Source organism: Elephas maximus, chromosome 10 (assembly GCF_024166365.1).
Source record: "Elephas maximus indicus isolate mEleMax1 chromosome 10, mEleMax1 primary haplotype, whole genome shotgun sequence".
Classification (NCBI taxonomy): Eukaryota; Metazoa; Chordata; class Mammalia; order Proboscidea; family Elephantidae; genus Elephas; species Elephas maximus.
In genome coordinates, this window is record NC_064828.1 from 27,727,574 (window position 1) to 27,748,264 (window position 20,691).

Sequence of the window (20,691 nt, forward strand, 5' to 3'; positions counted from 1 at the left end):
CATATGGAATTCAGTTGGTATTTCAGGGCCCCACATTATCAGAATGTTTACTATAAGTTCCCTAATTTAGTCACACCTGTCCTGTTAATCTGTACTAGGAGGCATTCTCCAATTCACAAACGGAAAACATGTGTATATCCAAACGTATGGTTTGTGTCAATTCTATTCCATTCCACAACCAATTAGAGATGAATGAATGCAAAACGATTTCCTGTCTAGGAAGTTTAGCCAGTCTTCAAAATTATGATTTGGGTTGTGCTAAAAAATGATTTGAAATAAATAACAATATTCATGATACTGTTGCTATAGCAACCACCACATTTGAAATATTTTATTGCTACAAGGATTTCTTTGAGCTAAGCATATCACATACATCTTCTCTTTTATTTTTTTAATAAGCCAATGAATTGAAAATTTCTATTTTACTTATATAAATGGATGAATTTGTCTTTAAATTTTTTACCATTCTAGCAAACTTGTCTAAAGAGACAGTTGTAGATTGTTAAGCATTCTCCAACCTATACAGAAAATAAATGAAAGATAATCATAATCTGGAAAGACAGTTGTTATCCATAAATTTCTGTTTGGTCATTTGTGAAGTAGTATAATTTTCTTTAGAAGATAAACTTTTAAAAACAAAAATGGATGCACAAACAACTTTAGACAGTTTCCTTCTCTGTCCACTAGAAAATGGGCAATTCGTTTAATTATACCTGAAAAAAGTAGGACAGGAAGTGTTATAAAGGTAAGGCAGATAGTCTAATTCTAAAAGAATAAAATGCTCATTTATTCACTGCTGTGCTCAGATAAACAGCAAGCACTAGATTATGTGGAAACTTTATGATATTTTTTCTTTATTACACATAACAAAATGTTCTCTTTCTTAGAAATTTATCATACTCTATGCCTCAAAAGGAGTCCCTGGGTAGTGTAAATAGTTAAGCGCTTGGAGATAATCAAAATGTTGTTGGTTCGAATTCTCCCAGAGGAGCCTCGGTAAAGTGCTGGTGATCTATTTCCAAACGATCACAGCCATTGAAAACCCTATGGAGGACAGCTTTTCTCTGACACATGTGGGGTTGCTATGATTTAGAATTGAATCAACAACAACTTTTTTTTATGTCTCTAAAATGTATACAGTGCCTTATCTGAAAACTAGAGAGCCAAATTTGCTTCAAATTTCACATGATTTAAAAAAGATAACAGGTTATGTGTGTTTTGTAACGCTTCCAATAGCAACTGAGGCATAAGCTCTTAATTAAAATAGTTACTATTCCTGCAGTAAAATATATAACTATTCACACCTGAAGGCAATAAATAACCACAAATAGCTTCCCATCAGTTCACGTCAGGTGAGGTTGTGCAACCATATTAAGTTACAAATACAAATGTTTTATTTTTCAGGGCTGTTTGAATTTTAGAACTGTGGGAATCTATAGCACTAAATTAAACGTTCACTGCAGCATGTGAAGAAACATGTTTCAGCTTTAGGACGTAGCTGTTTGTAGGTCTCCCGTAGTTGAGACTAGGATGTGCTCTCTGCCTTGTGTGGGCTTTAGGATGTTAAGTGGCGTGCACGACCCTACAGTAACCTATTCTCTGGGCCACACACAAAAAAGTGTTGAACAAAGCTGAACTACTACATCTTTGCAATATCTGAATTTCTGTTACTGCCATAAACCCAGGACTGCTACTACTTTCTAGAATTAGGATTCCAATACTTATAACAAAGAAAGTTATCGTGTTTACGACATTAGTGAAACAACAGATCTACTCACTGTGAACACATGAGTATGAAGGTCTCACGTGAACTCAAGTAAGAACAGTCTGAGCAAAGATTCAGAGCATCAGCTCATTGGATATTCACACCCATCAGTCAAGTAAGGCTGGAAATCTCAAAATATGGAATTAATAATTCACAGATAACCTAGGCCAGTGGTTTCCAGACTTTTTGGTTTCAGGAACCCTTTACACTATTAAAAATGAATGAGGACACCAAAGATCTTCTGTTTACGTTGGTTATACCTGTCAATATCTATAAATTTAGAAATTAACATAAAAATTTTATAATACTTGTTCATCAACTCATTTAAAAATAGCAATCATAAATGCATTGCATGTAAACACAAAAAGTATCATTTAAAAAAAAAAATCTATATTTTCCAAAGGAAAATAAAGAATGCAGTGAGAAGAATGACATTGTTTTACGTTTTTGTGATTTTCTTTACCATATGGCTTAATAGAAGTAATTGAGCTCTCTTATCGTCTCTGCATTCAGTCTGCTACTGTATGTTGCTCTGATGGAAGCACATGAAGACCTTCTGACTTAAAGTTATGCAAGTGGATAAAAAAGAAATATTTTGATTTTGGCACAAAAGCAACGGTAAATAAAACTGCAGGTGTGCTTTAGCACAAACCAAGGCAATGTAGGATCAAGCTGTACTAGCTTTCAAGGTATGCTGCGTCACCACACACTCACAGTAAAACAACACAACAAACTTTAAAAAAAAATCATTTGTACAAATATTATGACACCAAAACATATTCTTGCAGTTATTGCCATTGTGATTATTGTCTTAAACAGTTAATATTATTTTACATTTATTATTTCTGGTGATTTAATTCCCTCCTTACTGCTTACTGGAATACATATTTTTTTAGTCCCATTAAATTTCCCTTGGATTTCGTCTAGTAACAATTCTCTAAGTTATTGTTTATCTGAAAATGTCTTTATTTTTATATTTGAATGATATTGTCTTTCTATATACAATTTTCGGTGATGAATTTTTCTCTACATTTTATAATGTTATTCCATTGTCTTCCGGTGTTCACATTTTCTGTTGAATAGTCATCAATCACATAGTTGTTTCTTTGAAGATAATGTTTCTTTTTTGTGGCTGCTTTTTTTAATGCATATACGCTTTGTCTTTGGTTTTCATAAAAATGAACCATGTGTCTATGATGTGATTTACTTTGTATTTGCCATTTTAATGTTCACCACACTTCTTGAATCTGTAGATTGATGCTTTTGATAACTTTTAGAAAATCCTCAACCACTATTCTTCAAATATTACTTCTCGTTCTCCTCCTCCTTTCATTCTAGGGTTATTTACCCATGTGTTACAGCATTTCATTTTTCCTACCTGCCTTTTAGATATTCCATTCTGCTTCCTTTTACATTCCTTTTATATCTCTGTGTTTCAGTTAGCGTAATTACTATTCACCAGTCTTTTGTATCCACTGATTCTTTCTTCCTGTTGTGCCAAGTCTGCTTTTAAGCCTAGCCTACATTTATAATTTCATATTTTTAGTTCCAAAATGTCACTTAGTTGTTTTTTAGACATTCTACTTTTCTGATGAAATTCTTCATCTTTTCATCCATTATTTAAACTTTTCTTCTGAATATCTTTTTAAAATGTGTAGTTGTAGTTTTAAAATTTTGTCTGCTAATTTTACAATTGAATCATCAGTGGTAGGCTTCTACTATTTTCCTTTTAATTTTGAGTCACAGCTTCCTGCTTCTTACCATATCTCACAATTATGTATGTTACACATTGTATATACAATGTTATAGAGCTCTAATCTGATATATTCCTCCAGAAACCATTTTATCTTTTTTCTATCAGGCATATAGAGTTAAGACCAACCACCTAAATCCAATCAGGTACTGAGCTGACTTGATTCTGGATTGTAGATTTTGTAAGGCTCAATCCACTCTGGTTTGTTCCCGCTTTTTAATTATATTTCTTCCAGGTTATAATTGTGACTCCGATGGGTCTCTTTCTCCTGGAGATTCAATTTTGTCCTTTAGAATGTCTAAGTTTACAACTGTAGCCTTCTTCCATTTCCCCCAGGTTCAAAAGCACAACAAATTCCTCAAGCAGAAAACTGGCCATGTTTTTATTCTTTTTAATTTAATACAGCTATTATTTTTTTAAATATGAATACAGTTGTTAAGCAAAAAAAAAAAAAGTTCGTGAAAAGAAAAAATGTATAAAATATCACTGAATGTATAATGCAGAAATAATTTTGAATCACAGATATTCAGGTTCGAGTGTACTCCCAAATTTAGCAGGGAATTTGGCTCAATTTTCTATTTATCAAAGGAAAATATAAATTACATCAGCTTCAGAATTGATGATGTATTATCATATATATCAATCATATAATAAAATCTTGGAACCCAAGTCTTGAGCAAAAGAAGCACTATACAAGTTACATAAGAAAATACATCAGCAAATAATGTAGGTATTGTAGTTGTTGAATAATAATAATACCAGCCATGAAATGATAAGATGAACATCTATTTGAACCCAGGTTCAAAAAATATTCATTGACAGAGTCATAAAAATTAAGTCAAAATTTGAAAAATTGTGAAACTTGCAATTTAAAAAATACATATAGATGTAATGTAGATATGGATATATGTAGATGTTGGTATAGACATGAACCTAGTCTAGATGAACTGGATAGAGAGCTTGAGTCAATTGGAATTGACAAGCAAGAGTGAGAACAGAAGTCACAAGCCAAATCACTGATACATATGATCGCCGAGGCTTTCCCTCTTGTATCCTCACCTACCATATGTCAATCACCCCTTATTACACTTTCCTATCCACCTTCTGTTTACACCCTGTGATGGTTAAGGTTGTATGTCAACTTAGCTGGGCCATGACTTTCAATGGTTTGGATGTTATGACGTATTTTGTCAATTATGTAATGATGTCATCGTCTCCATGATGAGATCTGATATAATGCAATCGCTTCCATGACGAGATCTGCTATGGACAGCCAATAAGTTGGGGATGTGGTCTGCATCCAATATATATGGACTTTCTGTCAAAGTACATCTGACCTCTGGTTCTTGGGACTTGAGAGAGCAGCCTACCATCTATACATTAAAAAAAAACACTGCCATCGAGTAGGACAGAGCAAAACTGCAGTATAGCGTTTCCAAGAAGCAGCTGGTTGATTCAAACTGCTGACCTTTTTGTTAGCAGCCATAGCTCTTAACCACAGTGCCACCAGAGTTCCTGCCCAGCCTAAGACATTTGGTACCAAAAGTGGTTCAAGAAAAACAAAATTGAAGGATGAGTTTTCTAAATTGGTTTTCAAGTTCAGTTAGTCTTAAAAATGTTGACAACTCTGCTTCCAGCAGTAAAGAGGGTGCTGCGAATCCACAACTTGAGGTATCAATAGAAATAAACAAAATATCAACATCAATGCATCAAGTATTGGTGAGAAGCAGGGCTTTGGGTGATTGTATGTTTGATACTTTTCTATAGTTTTATCAGAATGAAATGCATAAGAAAGCTGGTTGGCTGGTCCTACTTTCTCTAGACAAAGTGGGGAAACAAAGAGATGAGCTCAGGGCTTCAGAGTCACAGATCAAGCACTGCATAAACAGAAACCCGCAGAATATGTGTAGAAATGGCTATTAAGGTTGTGAGATAATGGTGCAAGAAACATAGTTGGATCAGTTTGAGTTTATTGATATTGGCCTACTAAGCACAGATTCTTCATTCAACATTTCAGCTTGAGAGGTTAGGAAAGGATCTAGTAGTTTATTTGGTTGGCTCACTGAAGGATGAATTACAAAATGGCCTACAGCCTTGCTTTTCACCAGTGCATCTTGGACTTCTTCCTTCAATAACATCAGTTCCTGATCATATGCTACCTCCTGAAATAGTTGAACATTGACCAATTCTTTTTGGTATAGTGACTCTGTGAATTCCTTGTATCTTCTCTGATGCTTACTTCATTTAATACTTCCTCATAAATCCTTCAATATTGCAACTTGAAGCTTGATTTTTTTCTTCAGTTCATTCAGCTTGATAAATGCCAAGCATGTTCTTCTCATTTGATTTTCTAACTCCTGTCTTTACACATGTCATTATAATATTTTACTCTGTCTTTTCAAGCCACCCTTTGAAATCTTCTGTTCCACTCTTCTGCTTCATTATTTCTCCCATATGCTTTAGCAACTCAACATTCAAGAGCAAGTTTCAGAGTCTCTTCTGATATTGATTTTGGTCTTTCTTTCCTGTCTTTTTAATGATCTCTTGCTTTCTTCATGTCCTTGATGTCATTCCACAACTTGTCTGGTCTTTGGTCATTAGTGTTCAGCACATCAAATTTATTCTTGGAATGGTCTCTAAATTCAGGTGGAATATACTCAATGTCATACTTTGGTTCTCATGGACTTGTTCTAATTTTCTTCAGCTTCAACTTAAACTTTCATATGAGCAATTGATGGTCTGTTCCACAACCAGCCCTGGCCTTGTTCTGACTGATATTGAGATTTGCCATTGTATCTTTCCACAGATGTAGTTAGTTTGATTCCTGTGTATTTCATCTGATGAGGTCCATATGCGTACTCACCATTTATGTTGTTGAAAAGAGGCATTTGCAATGAAAAGGTCATTAGTCTTGCAAAATTCAATTATGCGTTCTCTGGCACTGTCACCAACATCATATTTTCCAACTACTAATTCTTCTTTGTTTCCAACTTTCACATTCCAATCTCCAGTAATTATCAACGCATCCTGACTGCATGTTTTATTAATTTCAGACTGCAGAAGTTGGTAAAAATCTTCGATTTCTTCATCTTTGGCCTTAGTGGTTGGTGCATAAATTTGAATAAAACAGTCTTATTAACTGGTCTTCCTTGTAGGCCTATCAATATTATCCTACCATTGACAGCGTTGTACTTCAGATTATATCTTGAAATGTCCTTTTTGATGATGAACAAAACATCATTCGTCTTCAAGTTGTCATTCCCAGACCATATGATTGTCTGATCCAAAATGGTCAATACCAGTCCATTTCAGTTCACTAATACCTAAGATATCGATGTTTATGTGTTCCATTTCATTTTCTACAATTTTCCTAAATTCATACTTAGTACAGTCCATGTTCTGATTATTAATGGATGTTTGCAGCTGTTTCTTTTCATTTTGAGTTGTGCCACATCAACAAATGAAGGTCCCCGAAGCTTGACTTCATCCATATCATTAAGGTCAATTCTACTTTGAGGAGGCAGCTCTTCCCCAGTTGTCTTTGAGTGCCTTCCAACCTGAGGGGCTCATCTTCCAAAATTATACCAGACAATGGTCCACCGATATTCATAGGTTTTCACTGGCTAATTTTCTTCAGAAGTAGACTGCCAGGTCCTTCTTCCCAGTCTTAGTCTGGAAGCTCAGCTGAAACCTGTCCACCATGGGTAACCCTGATGGTATTTGAATACTGGTTGCATAGCTTCCAGCTTCACAGCAACATGCAAGCCTCCACAGTAACACAAACTGACTTAGGTAGTTTGAATGTAGTCCAAAACAAGACAAGTCTCTGCGACAGGTTCAGGCAGCAGTGCAAGCCGCTCTATCACTTGGGCCATAGGATCTGGCTGACCCCATTTTACCTGAAGTGTCAGTGGCAGATAGAGGTGTTGTTTGGAGTCTTTGGCAGGCCCCTATTGGTGAATCACAACACGGACCCTTAGGACTGTGGAGCAAAGCCCTGCCATCCCTGCAGATAACTATTCTCCTTTTGAGAAAGTTGGATAGTTATTGGGTCTTAGTAGGGACTCTACACTTAACCATGAGCCACCAAGTTATCATACAGACTGAGCTGCTCACCAGGGACTAGGCATCCTCTGACCCAGAGAGTTATAAATTCAGACATGTGCAGCAGCACTCCATCATTAAATTCTTAGTGGTATATAAGAGATTAGGCCCAAGCAGGACCTGAAGGCACAAGGAAGTTGCATGAGGAGGTGGTCCAAATGTCTCCACTCCTGTCATATTACCTGCCCTCTCCTAGTCTGCATCTTTGACCTCATGGGAGTTCATTATGATCGGTTGACTGAGGAAGAGAAAACTCATGCCTGGTTTACAGATGATTTTGTGTGATATGCAGGTAACACTTGAAAGTAGACAGCGGCAGCACTACAACCCCTTTCTGGGACCTCCCTGAAGAACAGTGGTGAAGGGAAATTCTCCCAGTGGGCAGAACTTCAAGCAATGCACTTTGTTGTTCACTTTCCTTGAAAGGAGAAATGCCCAGATATGTGACTGTGTACCAATTCATAGGCTGTGGCCAATGGCTTGACTGGATGGTCAGAGCTTGGAAGGAACATGATAGGAAAATTTGTAACAAGGAGGTATGGGGAGGAGGTATATGGATAAACCATTCTGCATGGGCCAAAGAAGTAAAAATATTTGTGATCTTATGTGAATGCTCACTAAAGGGTGACCTTGGTAGAGGAGGATTTTAACAATCAAGTGGATAAGATGACACATTCTGTGGAATCCAGTCATCCTCTTTCTCTAGTCATCCCTGTCATTGCCCAATGGGCTCATGAACAAAGTGGCCATGGTGGCAGGGATGGAGGTTATGCATGGACTCAGCAACATGGACTTCCACTCACCAAGGCCAACTTGACTATAGCCACTGCTGAGTGCCTAACCTACCAGCAGCAGAGACCAACACTGAGTCCCCAATATAGCAGCATTCCTTGATGTGATCAGCCAGCAACCTGGGGGCAGGTTGAGTACATTAGACTGATTCCATCAAGGGAAGGGCAGTGTTTTGTTCTTACTGGAATGGACACTTACTCTGGGTACAGATTTGCCTTCCCTGCATGTAATACTTCTGCCAAAACTGGTATCCATGTGCTTACATAATGCTTTATCCACCATCTTGGTATTCCACACAGCATAGCCTCAGATCAGGGGACTGACATCATTGCAAATGAAGTGTGCCAATGGGTCACAATATTGGAATTCACTATCTTACCATGTTCCCCATCATCCTGAAGCAGCTGGCTTGATAGAATGACCTTCTAAATGTTGCCAGCTAGGAGGCAATAATTTGCAGGGTTGGGGCAATGTGCTACAGGGGACTCTATAGGCTCTAAACCAGCATCCAATATATGGTGCTGTTTCTTCCATAGTCAGGATTCATGGGTCCAGGATTCAAGTGATGGAAATGAAGTGGTACTACTCACTATTGCCCCTAGTGACCCACTTGCAAAATTTTTGCTTCCTGTCCCCATGACTCTATGCTCTGTGGGTCTAGAGATCTTAGTTCCAAAGGGAGCAATGCTCCCACCCAATCATTCCTGTATCACTGATTCCACTAAATGGAAGTTAAGAATGCCACCTGGTCACATTGGACTCCTCATGCCTTTGGATCAAAAGGCAAAAAAGGGAGTTACCAAATTGGCTGGTGTGATTGGTCCTGATTACCAAGAGGGAATTGGATTAATATTACATAATGGAGGTAAAGAAGAGTATGTCTGGAATACAAGAGATCCCTCAGGATGTCTCTTAGTACTACCATGCTGTGTGATTAAGGTCAATGGAAAACTAAAGCAACCCAATTCTGACATGACTACTAATGGTCCAAACTCTTAAGGAATGAAAGTTTGGGTCACCCCACCCCACAAAGAACCAAGGCCTGCTGACCCATTGCCTTGATATTAATCTCACTCTCTCTCTCTCTCTCTCTCTCTCTCTCTCTGTGTGTGTGTGAGTGCGTAGATAGAAACAATTCACTAGTTTTGCTTCTCTAGAGAACCCAGCCTAAGACATGCCCCTTCCCCCAACCTCTTCTTCCTTCCCTCAGGTTTTAAATTTACCTCACATACTTTTTCTCTTCCATATAAAATATAATTATTCATATACTGGGTTTATATATAAGGAGAATCACATTTTCATAGTGTCTTCAAAAGCTTGAGCATATTATCTCCAAGTTAATAAATTTGAATCCAGCTATCTAATGTCTGAGGGCATACTTTCAGCATTTCCAAGTCTATATGGTTTTCCACGAACATCCCATAAGAATTTATCGGGATTGTAACCCAATTGCCAAACAACTTCCTAAATGAGAGTTAATGTGAAACACAATGTAACTTAATAATCAACAATCTATCCTGAATATTAGAAGATGATTTTAGAAAGAAAAATAGTTAAGCCCACAATTGTTTGTTTTTTACAGTGAGTAATTCAGAGCATTTTTCTAACTAAGTAATAAGAGCATGAGCATAAAACTTAAATCAACATGGAACATAGGTTACTTTGTTTCAGAGGAATAAATGTTATGGGAGTTAATTTATCTTCTTATATGAGGAAGTTTTCCAATCCATGTTATTGTTGTTAGGTGATGTCAAGTTGGTTCCAACCCACAACAACCATGTGTACAACTGAACGAAACACTGCCTAGTCCTACACCATCCTCACAATCATCGTTATGGTTGAGTCCATTGTTGCAGCCACTGTATCAACCCATCTTATTTAGGGTCTTCCTCTTTTTTCACTGACCCTCTGGTAAACATTATGTCCTTCTCCAGGTACTGGTCCCTCCTGATAACATGTCCAAAGTATGCGAGATGAAGTCTAGGCATTGTCACTTATAAGCATTATAGCTTTACTTCTTCAAGACACATTTTTTTTTTTTTCATTTTTCTGGAATCCACGGTGTACTCAATATTTTTCGCAAACACTATTATTCAAAGGCATCAATTTTTCTTCAGTCTGCCTTATGCATTGTTCAGCTTTCGCATTCACATGAGGCAATTAAAAATTCAAGGGCTTGCATCAAGTGCACCTTAGTCCTCAAAGTGTCATCTCTTAACACTTTAAAGAGGTCTTTTGCAGCAGATTTTTCCAATACAATAGATCATTTGTTGTCTTGACTGCTGCTCCCATAGGCATTAACTATAGATTCAAGTAAAAAGAAATCCCTGACAACTTCAGTAAATAGAGAAAATTAGAAAAATCAATAGTGGTTTTGTGACTAGAGTACTAATGTCTGGATTTTTACAAACTTTTCAAGATTATGTATGGACTATTAAAAAAAAATAGACCACATAAAAAGAATGTGTGCATTTAGTATTTCAAAGTATTAAAGCACATAGAAATAGCCCAATACATGAACAATTAAATATGTAATTAAATAAATCATTAACTTTGGATAAAACAATCCGAGATAGTTCCCTCTTGAATTTGGAAGAAGTAACATACTTTATTCAACAAGCTGTTATATACATCAAACACTTGAACTATCTGTCAGATAAGTTCCTAATTTAGTATAATTACTTCAGCATTTGTGTTACATGAAATGATTTAACTTGTATTCTCCTTTACTTAGAAGATCTTTCTCAAACTCAGGAATTGACTACTTAGTCTCCTCATTGCCATCTTCATGTCCTTGTTCCTCAGTGTGTAGATGGCAGGGTTCAAGATAGGTGTAATCAAGGAGTCCAAAATGGCAAGAAACTTATCTACTGGCACCATGGGAAATTGCCACACATAGATAAAGATGCATGGTCCAAAGAACAAAACCACCACAGTGATATGAGCTGACAAGGTAGAGAGGGCCTTGGATAGACCACCTGAAGAGTGTTTCCATACAGTGACCAGGATGAAGATGTAGGAGAAAACCAATAGGAAGAAGGTTCCCATGGAAATGAATCCACTGTTGGCAGTAACCATGAACTCCAGTTTGTAGGTGTTTGTGCAGGCAAGTTTGATAAACCGAGGTAGATCACAGTAAAAGCTGTCTATCGCATTAGGGCCACAAAAATCCAAATTGATAATAAAAGCTAGCTGCACCACTGAGTGAATGAGACCGATAACCCAAGAACCAACCAGAAGCCAAATGCACATCCATGGACTCATGATGGTCAGGTAGTGGAGGGGCTTACATATGTCCACATAACGGTCCAAGGCCATGGCTATGAGCAGCACCATCTCAGATCCACCCAGAACATGAAGTACAAAAATCTGGATGACACACCCCTGGAATGATATGGGGTTTTGCCCAGAGTACAGGTCACAGATCATCTTAGGAACCAGTAAGGTAGAAAGACACAAATCAATAAAAGAGAGGCTGGCTAACAGAAAGTACATAGGGGAATGCAATTTAGAGTCAAAAGTCACTGTAAACACAACCAGGAGATTTCCCAGAACAATTGTTACATAAAACACTGTAGAGAAGGCAAGGAGGAAATGTTGCATTGGTCTAGAGGTAGAAAGTCCCAGGAAGACAAATTCAGACACCTCAGAGTAATTTGCTCCATACACTGACATTGTCTGTTGCTGCCTAAAGCACACAAATCAATGACTGAAAGGTTGGTTACCAGGAAGTACATGGGGGAGTGAAAATGAAGGACAAAGGTTACTGTAAACACAAAGAGGTTTCCCAGAACAATTGATATATATAAAATGGTAGAGCAGGTAACAAGGAAACGCTACATTGGTCTAGAGGTAGAAAGTCCCAGGAACACAAATGCAGACATTACAGAATAATTTGTTTCATTTATTGATTTTTTTGTGTTACCTGAAAGGAACAAAGAAAAGTGTTATAAAGGAATGAACCAGAGCTGTTGAAAGAACCAGGTGCTGTTTATTTTAAATTCTGATATGAAAGAAACATCTTCACCAACAGCCTCAAAAGTCTTTCTAAACAAGAAATACAGTAGTTTATTCATTTAACAATTGTTCATTGAGCAGCTACTATGAAAATCTCCTATGAAACAAGCACTGTGTCACGTTCTGGAATATAACATAGACTCTGCTTTCTTGTTGTTTGCCGATACCAGTGAGCTAGATGTTAAATAGCTATTCACGTAACTTCAGGTAACTAGATGAATATAAAGGAGGTAAGTGATGTGAACAAAAAGAACAAAGTGCTTGAGAACAAAGACAGCTTATATCAGCATCATCTGCCCTGATCTGGAAGATAGTGATTGTGCTAAAATCTAAATGATGAATACAAGTTAATTAATCGAGGAAAAGGATGAAGAGTAATATAGGCAGAGGAAATGGCATGAAGAAAACCTAAAAGCATTAAGAAACAGAAAAATTTGGAGTAAAATAAAAGAAGAAGAGTATGGGTTTGAACAAGAAAAACCTTATCGTGTGTGTTAAGAATTTGATCTAATCTTAGAAGTGATAGAAAGCCATTGAGGCAGAACAGCAAAATAACAATATTTGTGTCTTAAAATCTTACAGTAGCTGCAACGTGAAGATTGTAATGGGGGTGTAGAAGAAATGAAGACAGCATATCACAATTTATGCACGCATTGCCATCAAGTTGATTCCAACTCATAGTGGCCCTATAGGACAGAGTAGAGCTGCCCTATAAAGTTTCCAAGGTGGATTTGAACTGCTGGCTTTTGGGTTAGTAGCAGAACTCTTAACCACTATGATATCAAGGTTTCCACAACTTACCATATTTGGTAAAAGTAAAGTGAGTTCCTGACCTTACAGCTTTAATAAAAATGAGCTTTGAATGAATATTTAAATACAAATAAAAGACAGAAATGGAAGAAATTTTAGGCTTATTATTAGATAATCCTTTGTTTGAGAAAAACTTTCTACACATACCACCATATGCACAAAACATGCAATAAAAACTGGCACTCTTCAGCATAAAAAAGTTAAATCTTCCACATACAATTTTAAAGGAAAATATTCAATATAACAATGAAAATTCGATTTTACATTGACCAAACACATAAAGACTGTGGACATAATAAAAAATCCATATAGTCAAAAAACATATGAAGAACACTCAAACACACTAGTAAGCAAATAAATGTAAATAAAAGAATATTGAGTTGCTATTATATTTGTAAAAAAGTCAACGTTTAAAATAAACAATTAACATACCGTGGGCGAGGCTGTGAGGAAACAGAAATTCTCATAGCCTCCAATTCAGAGTACAAATTGATGAGCCTTCTCCAGAATACAATTTTAAAACACATATCAAATATTAAAAAAAAAAAAAGCCACATGACAAATAATCCTACTATGAGACATTTTTCTTAAGTAAATGAAACCAAAAGAGCTAAAATATTTATCTATTTGGACAGATATTACATCACTTTTTAAATAAAGGTAATAAACTAAACTCCATTCGGAACAAAGGAGAATGAAGAAAACCAAAGACTCAACGAAAATATTAGTCCAAAGGACCAATGGCCTACATGAACCACATCCTTCACCGGCCTGAGTGCAGATGAACTAGGTGGTACGTGGCTACCACCAACAACTGCTCTGAAAAGGATCAAAATATAATGTCTGGAAGAGTGGAAGAAAAATGTAGAATGAACTTCAAATTGACAAAAACAAAAAGAACAGACTTACTGGTCTGACAGAGACTGGAGAAACTCTAGGCCCCTGGACACCCTTTTAGCCCAGTAATGAAGTCACTCTGAGGTTCACCATTCAGCCGAAGATTAGACAGGCCTATAAAACAAAACAAGACACAACAGGCACACCAGACCAGGGGAAAGACTGAGAAGGCAGGAGAGGAGAGGAAAGCTGGTAAAGGGAAACCTAAAGTTGAGAAGCAGAGAGTGTTAACATGTCATGGGATTGGTAACTGATGTCCTAAAACAATATGTATATAAATTGTTTCATAAGATGCTAGGTTGCTCTGTAATCCATCATCTAAAATACAATAGAAAAAAGAAATACCAGCATTGTACAGCAAGCACAGTTGCAAGAAAACTTACCTTATGTATAAGGGTGATAAGACAATTCAAATGTATGGCCCCTTGGGGCCTAGCCAACATCAAGGGAAAGTTAAAAAAAAAAAAATTAAAAATACCTTTTAAAAAACATGTATTATAAAAGGGTTAAGACCATAGTCTTGTGGGATAACTCGGTCAATTGGCATAACATAGTTTATAATGTTCTACATCCTAGTTTGGTGAGTAGCATCTGGGGTCTTAAAAGCTAGCAAGAGGCCATATAAGATACAATTATTGGCCTCTACTTACATTCAGGAAAAGAGAATGAAGGAAATGAAAGGCTGGAAGAAGAAACTAGTCCACAGGATTAAGAGGCCACATGAACCACAGCCTCTTCTAACTGAGGCCAGAAGAACTAGACAATGCCTGGCTACCACTACCGATCATTTTGACTAGGGACACAATAGAAGGTTCTGGATAGTATGGGAGAAAACTGTAGAACAAAATTCTAATTCCTAAAAAAGTCCAGATTTACTTACAATAGAGACCAGAGAAACTCCTGAGATTATTGCCCTAAGATACTCTTTGAACTTAGAACTGACTTTATTATTTCAGGTCACCTTTCAGCCAAATAATAGACTGACTTGTAAAATAAACAGTATCACCCATGAGTAATGTGCTCCCTTAAACAATCAACTACATGAAATCAAATGGTCAATGTTTACTAAAAACCAAAGATGGGAAGGCAAGGAAAGGAAAGGAAGCTAGATGAACAGAAACAGAATGGAAATAAAGAGGATGCTGACACATTGTGAATTGTAACCAATGACCTAGAACAATTTGTATAAAATTTGTTGCATAGGAACCTAATTTGCTGTGTACACTTTCACCTAAAACACAATAAATATTATTTTTAAAAAAGGAAAAAAAATTTAAAAATTTTCCAGTGTCCAACAAAAATAATGAGACAACGCAAAGAGGAAAACATAACCATACACCGGGGTTGGGGGAGGGAAGAGTAACATGAACAGCCAGATATAGATTTCTAAGAAAAGTATTTCAAAGTAGCCATTATAAGCATATTTAAAGAATTAAAGAAAACCATGATTAGAGAAGCAAAGGAAGAAATGAAGAAAATGTTGCATCAAATAATTAATATCAATACAGACATAAACTAAACCAAAGCAAACTCATTCCCATCAAGTCACTTCCGAATCACAGAGACTCTATAGGACAGAGTAGAACTACCCCATAGTGTTTCCAAAGACTGGCTGGTGGATTTGAACTGCCAATCTTTTGATTAGCAGCTGAATGCTTAACTACTGCAACTACTGTGCCGCCAAACCAAAAACCAAACCCATTGCTGCCATGTCAATTCTGACTCTTAGCGACCCTGTAGGACAGAGAACTGCCCCATAGAGTTTCCAAGAAGTGCCTGGTGGATTCGATGTAGCAGATGTAAGCAGATGTAGCTCCTAATCACTGCACCACCAGGGTTTGCAACTGTGCCACCAGGCCATAGCAATCATTAAAAAGGAATCAAATGTCAAATGAAAATTCTGGAGTTGGAGTGTATAATAACTGAAATAAAAAATTCACTAGAGCAGCAAAACAGTTGATTTAAACTGGCAGAAGAAAGAACAAGTAAACTTGAAGAAAGATCAATAGATATTATGCAAACTGAAAAACAGAGAAAGAAAAAATGAAATGAAGGACTCCTCAGAGAAATGGGGGACACCATCAGCCACACCAACATATGCATAATGAGTGTACCAAGAGGAGACGAGAGTGAGAGAGGGGCAGAAATATATATATATAAGAAGAAATAATGGCAGAAAACTCCCCATAGTAAAATAATGATAACTTACATATCCAGGAAGCTCAATGAACTCCAAGTAGAATAAACACAAAGAGATCAAAAAACAAACATATCATAGCAAAAATGTTAAAAGCCAAAGACAAGAAGAAAAAGCTTTTTACTTACTATGGCATCTAAATAAGATCAACAGGCGACTTCTCAGCAAAAACAATTGAGTCAGAAGGCAATGGGATGACATATTCAAAGTGATCAAGGAGAAAGCTGCCAACCATAAATTCTAGATCCAGCAAACCTACACTTCAAAAATAAAAGTGAAGTAACAACTTTCTCAGATTTAGAAAAAAAAGAGAGAAAATTGGTTGCTAGCAGATCCACCTTAGAAAAAATAGTAAAGGAAATTCTTCAGGCTGAAAGCATGTGATCCCAGACAGTAATTCAAATCTACATGAAAAACAAAGGGAATTATGTAATTATAAAAATAGAAATGAATATTTGCCTTTGTTCTCTTATTTAAAAAACTTTATAAATTATTATGTAATAATATATTGTAGGACATATAATATATAAAAATATAATACATGTATAATATATGGGCCAATATCAATACAGAAAAAGTGGGTGGGTAGAAAGTTGTATTGAATAAAGGAAATGACTTATGGGTAAATTAATAAGTACAACAATGCATCGTTGGGCTGAAAATATTAATAGAAACAATATGTATAGCAATCTCACAAAAAGCAGAAAATGGGAATAGACCTATATGGGAGAAGCATTTCTATATATCAATTTAACTGAGCTAGTATAAATCTGAAGCTGACTCTCACAATTTAAGATGTATATGGTAAATCTTAGCAAAATCTCTAAACAACAAAAACTGTAAAACCCAATACAGATATGTAAATGCTACATTAAAAAATATTCACTGAATACAAAAGAAAGAAGTAAATGAGGAATAGGGAAATAAAAAATACATGAGTCATACAGAAAACAAAACGTAAAATAGCAAATGCAAAATCCCACTATATCAATAATAACATTAAGTGTGTGTGAATGAATTAAATAATACTATGAAAAGGCAGAGATTGTCAGACAGGATTTAAAAAAAAATGATCCAACACTATGCTATCTAGAGGAGACAAACTTCAAATTCAAAGGTACAAATAAATTGAAAGTAAAGACTGAGAAAGTATCATGGAAACAGCAACCACAAAAAGTCAGAGTGGCTATACTTTAAAACAAGAAAATTTACTACAAATAAAGAGGAATATTATATAATGATGAAAGGATGGATTCATCAGGAAAATAAAACAATTATAAGTATGTATGCCCCTAATGATAGAGAACTAAATATATGAAGCAAACAGACAGAAATGAAAGGAGAAACAGACAATTCAACAAAAATAGTTGGAGACTTCCATACCCCACTTTCAATAATAGATAGAAAACTAGACAGAATATTAACAAAGTAATAGAAGAGCTGCAAAACACTATAAACCAACTAGACCTAACCAACATATCTAGAACCCACTACAAAACTCAACACTGTACACATTCTTCTGAATTGTATATGGAACATTTTACAAGATAGACCATATACTAGGTCAATAAACAAACCTCAATACGTTTGAAAGGATAGAAACAATACAACGTATATCTCCTGAACACAATAGAATAAAATTAGAAACAAATAGCAGAAAAAATTTGAGAAAACTCATAAATATGTGAAAATTAAATAGCACATTTGTAAATAATGAGTTAAAGAAGAAACCACAAGCAAAATCAGAAAATATCTTGAGATAAATGAAAAATGAAGACACAATACACCAAAAATTATGAGACACAGCTAAAGGAGTGCTTAGAAAGAAATTTGTAAGTGTGAATGCCTATATTAAGAAAGAAATATTTCAAATGAATAACCTAACCTTTCCTCTTAAGACACTATTAAAAGAAAGAAAATTCAAAGCAAGCAAGCAAGCAGAAGGATATGATAAAGATTAAAGTGCAATTAATGAAATAGAGAATAAAAAACAACAAAGTCAAATTAACCAAAAGTTGTTTTTTTGAAAAGATCAACAAAATTGACAAACCTTAAGCTACATTTACCAAGATGAAAAGAGAGAAGACTCAAATTACTATAACCAAAAATTAAAAACAGAATATTACTGCTGGCCTTACAGAAATGAAAGGATTACAAGGAATACAGTGAACAATACAGGCCAACAAATTAGGTAATTAGGATAAAATAAACAAATTCCCAGTGAGACATAAACTACTGAAAACGACTCAGGAATAAAGAGATAGCCTTGATAGACCTATAACAAGGGAAGGGACTGAACTTGTAAAAAAAAAAAAAAACTAACCATAAAAAAAAAAAAAAGCTGAGTCCTATGTGCTTCTAAAAATAGAGGGAGAGGGAATACTTCCCAACTCATTTTATAAAGCCAGTATTATCCTGATAGCAAAACTAGATAAAGTCATCACAAGACAATGAAACTTCTGACCACTATCTCTTATGAATATGAATTTAATATCCTCAACAAAATACTAGCAAACCAAATACAGTGACAAATACAAAGAATTATACACCATATGGACAAGTGAGATTTATATGATAAATGCAAGGATAGTTTAACATTTGAAAATCAAAAGAAAATGAAATCTCATGATTATCTGAATAGACACAAGAAAGCATTTGACAAAATCCATTTAAATGCATATATTTAGAAAAGGGAAAAGTTGCATCTCTTTCATGATTTACAAAAATTAAAAAAAAACTCAGTTAGAATAGAACTTCATCAAATTAATAAAAGAAAAAACCACAGGTAATGTCTTTTTCAATGTCATATTTAATGGTGAAAGACTGATGCTTTCCCTCTAGGGTCAGGAACAAGGCTGGGATGTCTGCTCTCACCACTTCTATCTAACATAGTATTGGAAGTTCTAGACAGCATATTTAGGCAAGAAAAAGAGAGGGCATGTGAACTGAAAATAAAGAGGTGTTGTAGGGTAAAAACATCACAAAGTTTAGTAAAGCAAAAAGAAAGGTTTTATTTGGTGTCATGGATTGAATAATGTCCCCGGAAAAATGTGTATATCAGTTGAGCTGGGCCATGATTCCTGGTATTGTGCGATTTTCCTGTATGTTGTAAATCCTGCCTCTATGATGTTAATAAGGGAAGATGGGCAGCAGTTGTGTTAGTGAGGCAGGACTCAAACTACAGGATTGGATTGTGTCTTGAGGCCATCTCTTAAGATATAAAAGAAACAAGCAGAGAGACGGGGGACCTCATACCACCAAGAAAGCAGCACCAGGAGCAGAGCACGTCTGTTGGACATGGGGTCCCTGTACCTGAGAAGCTCCTCAACCAGGGAAGATTGAGGACAAGGACTTTGCTCCAGAGCCAACAGAGAAAGCCTTCCCCTGGAGCCAATGTCCTGAATTTGGACTTGTAATCTACCAGGCTGTGAGAGAATAAATTTCTCTTTGTTAAAGCTATCCACTTGTGGTATCTCTGTTATGGCAGCACTAGATGACTAAGACATTTGGCATATATTCAAAAAGGCAAAAGTGAGAAGTGAACAAGCGTGCTGCTAGAGCCATGTCTGCCCAAGTGCAAGGAAATGTTAAAGAATAAGCAAAAGTGGGAAAACACACAAGCAGCCTGCCAAAGCCATGTCTGTCTGAGTCCAAGGAATAGTACAGAATAAGCAAAAGTGGGAAAACAGGCAAACATTCTGCCACAGCCATGTCTGCCTGAGTCCAAGGAACGTTAGTCATCAGGGTATATTAACATTACAAAGAGGCAACACCATTGAAAGCTTCACCTTTTCACAGATTAGCTAGAAACTGTGATTCTACATTTTGAATTATCTTTCTTAACAATCACTGGTACAGGTTTCAATTCAGTAAGGACAGTCAGGAGGGTCTTCACTGGTCCAACAAGTTTTCTATTCACTAAATGCTAATGGAAAATATAAAAGTGGAAACTCTTTTGTATTCTGTTTGATTGGCTTATGTGAAAAGTTCCCTAAAGGATATATTCCATTATCCTAGCTATTGTCTTTATACCTCAGGGCCCAGTTGATGTGTCCTTGTGAGTCCTTGGCAGTCCAGCTCCAGCTGGGTCATATTCTCTTTGCTCAAGGATGGGGAATAATAACTCCAAAATTGTTTCCTAAATCAGAGGTAAACTATCCCTATTCACAGATGACATGATCTTGTATACAGAAAATCTAAGGAAGCCACTAAAAACCTATTAGAACTAATAAATGAGTTCAGCAAAGTGCAGGATATACGATGAATACATAGAAATCAACCTTGTTTCTATATACTAGTCATTAACAGTCTAAAGTGGAAAATAAGAAAATAATCCCATTTATATAGCATCAAAAC

The 20,691-nt window shown here is 36.0% G+C and overlaps 1 protein-coding gene across 1 annotated transcript; it reads right to left on the reverse strand.

Annotated features, from left to right (window-relative positions):
• Positions 1-11,144: 11,144 nt before the first annotated feature.
• Positions 11,145-12,089, reverse strand: LOC126084602 (olfactory receptor 4F15-like). The gene has a single exon (XM_049899198.1). The coding sequence runs from the start codon at positions 12,087-12,089 to the stop codon at positions 11,145-11,147; it is 945 nt and encodes a 314-aa protein (XP_049755155.1).
• Positions 12,090-20,691: the final 8,602 nt, after the last annotated feature.

Excerpts from the sequence above, each read along its gene's own strand:
- LOC126084602 (XM_049899198.1), bottom strand. The coding sequence starts at position 12,089 with ATGTCAGTGTATGGAGCAAATTACTCTGAGGTGTCTGAATTTGTCTTC.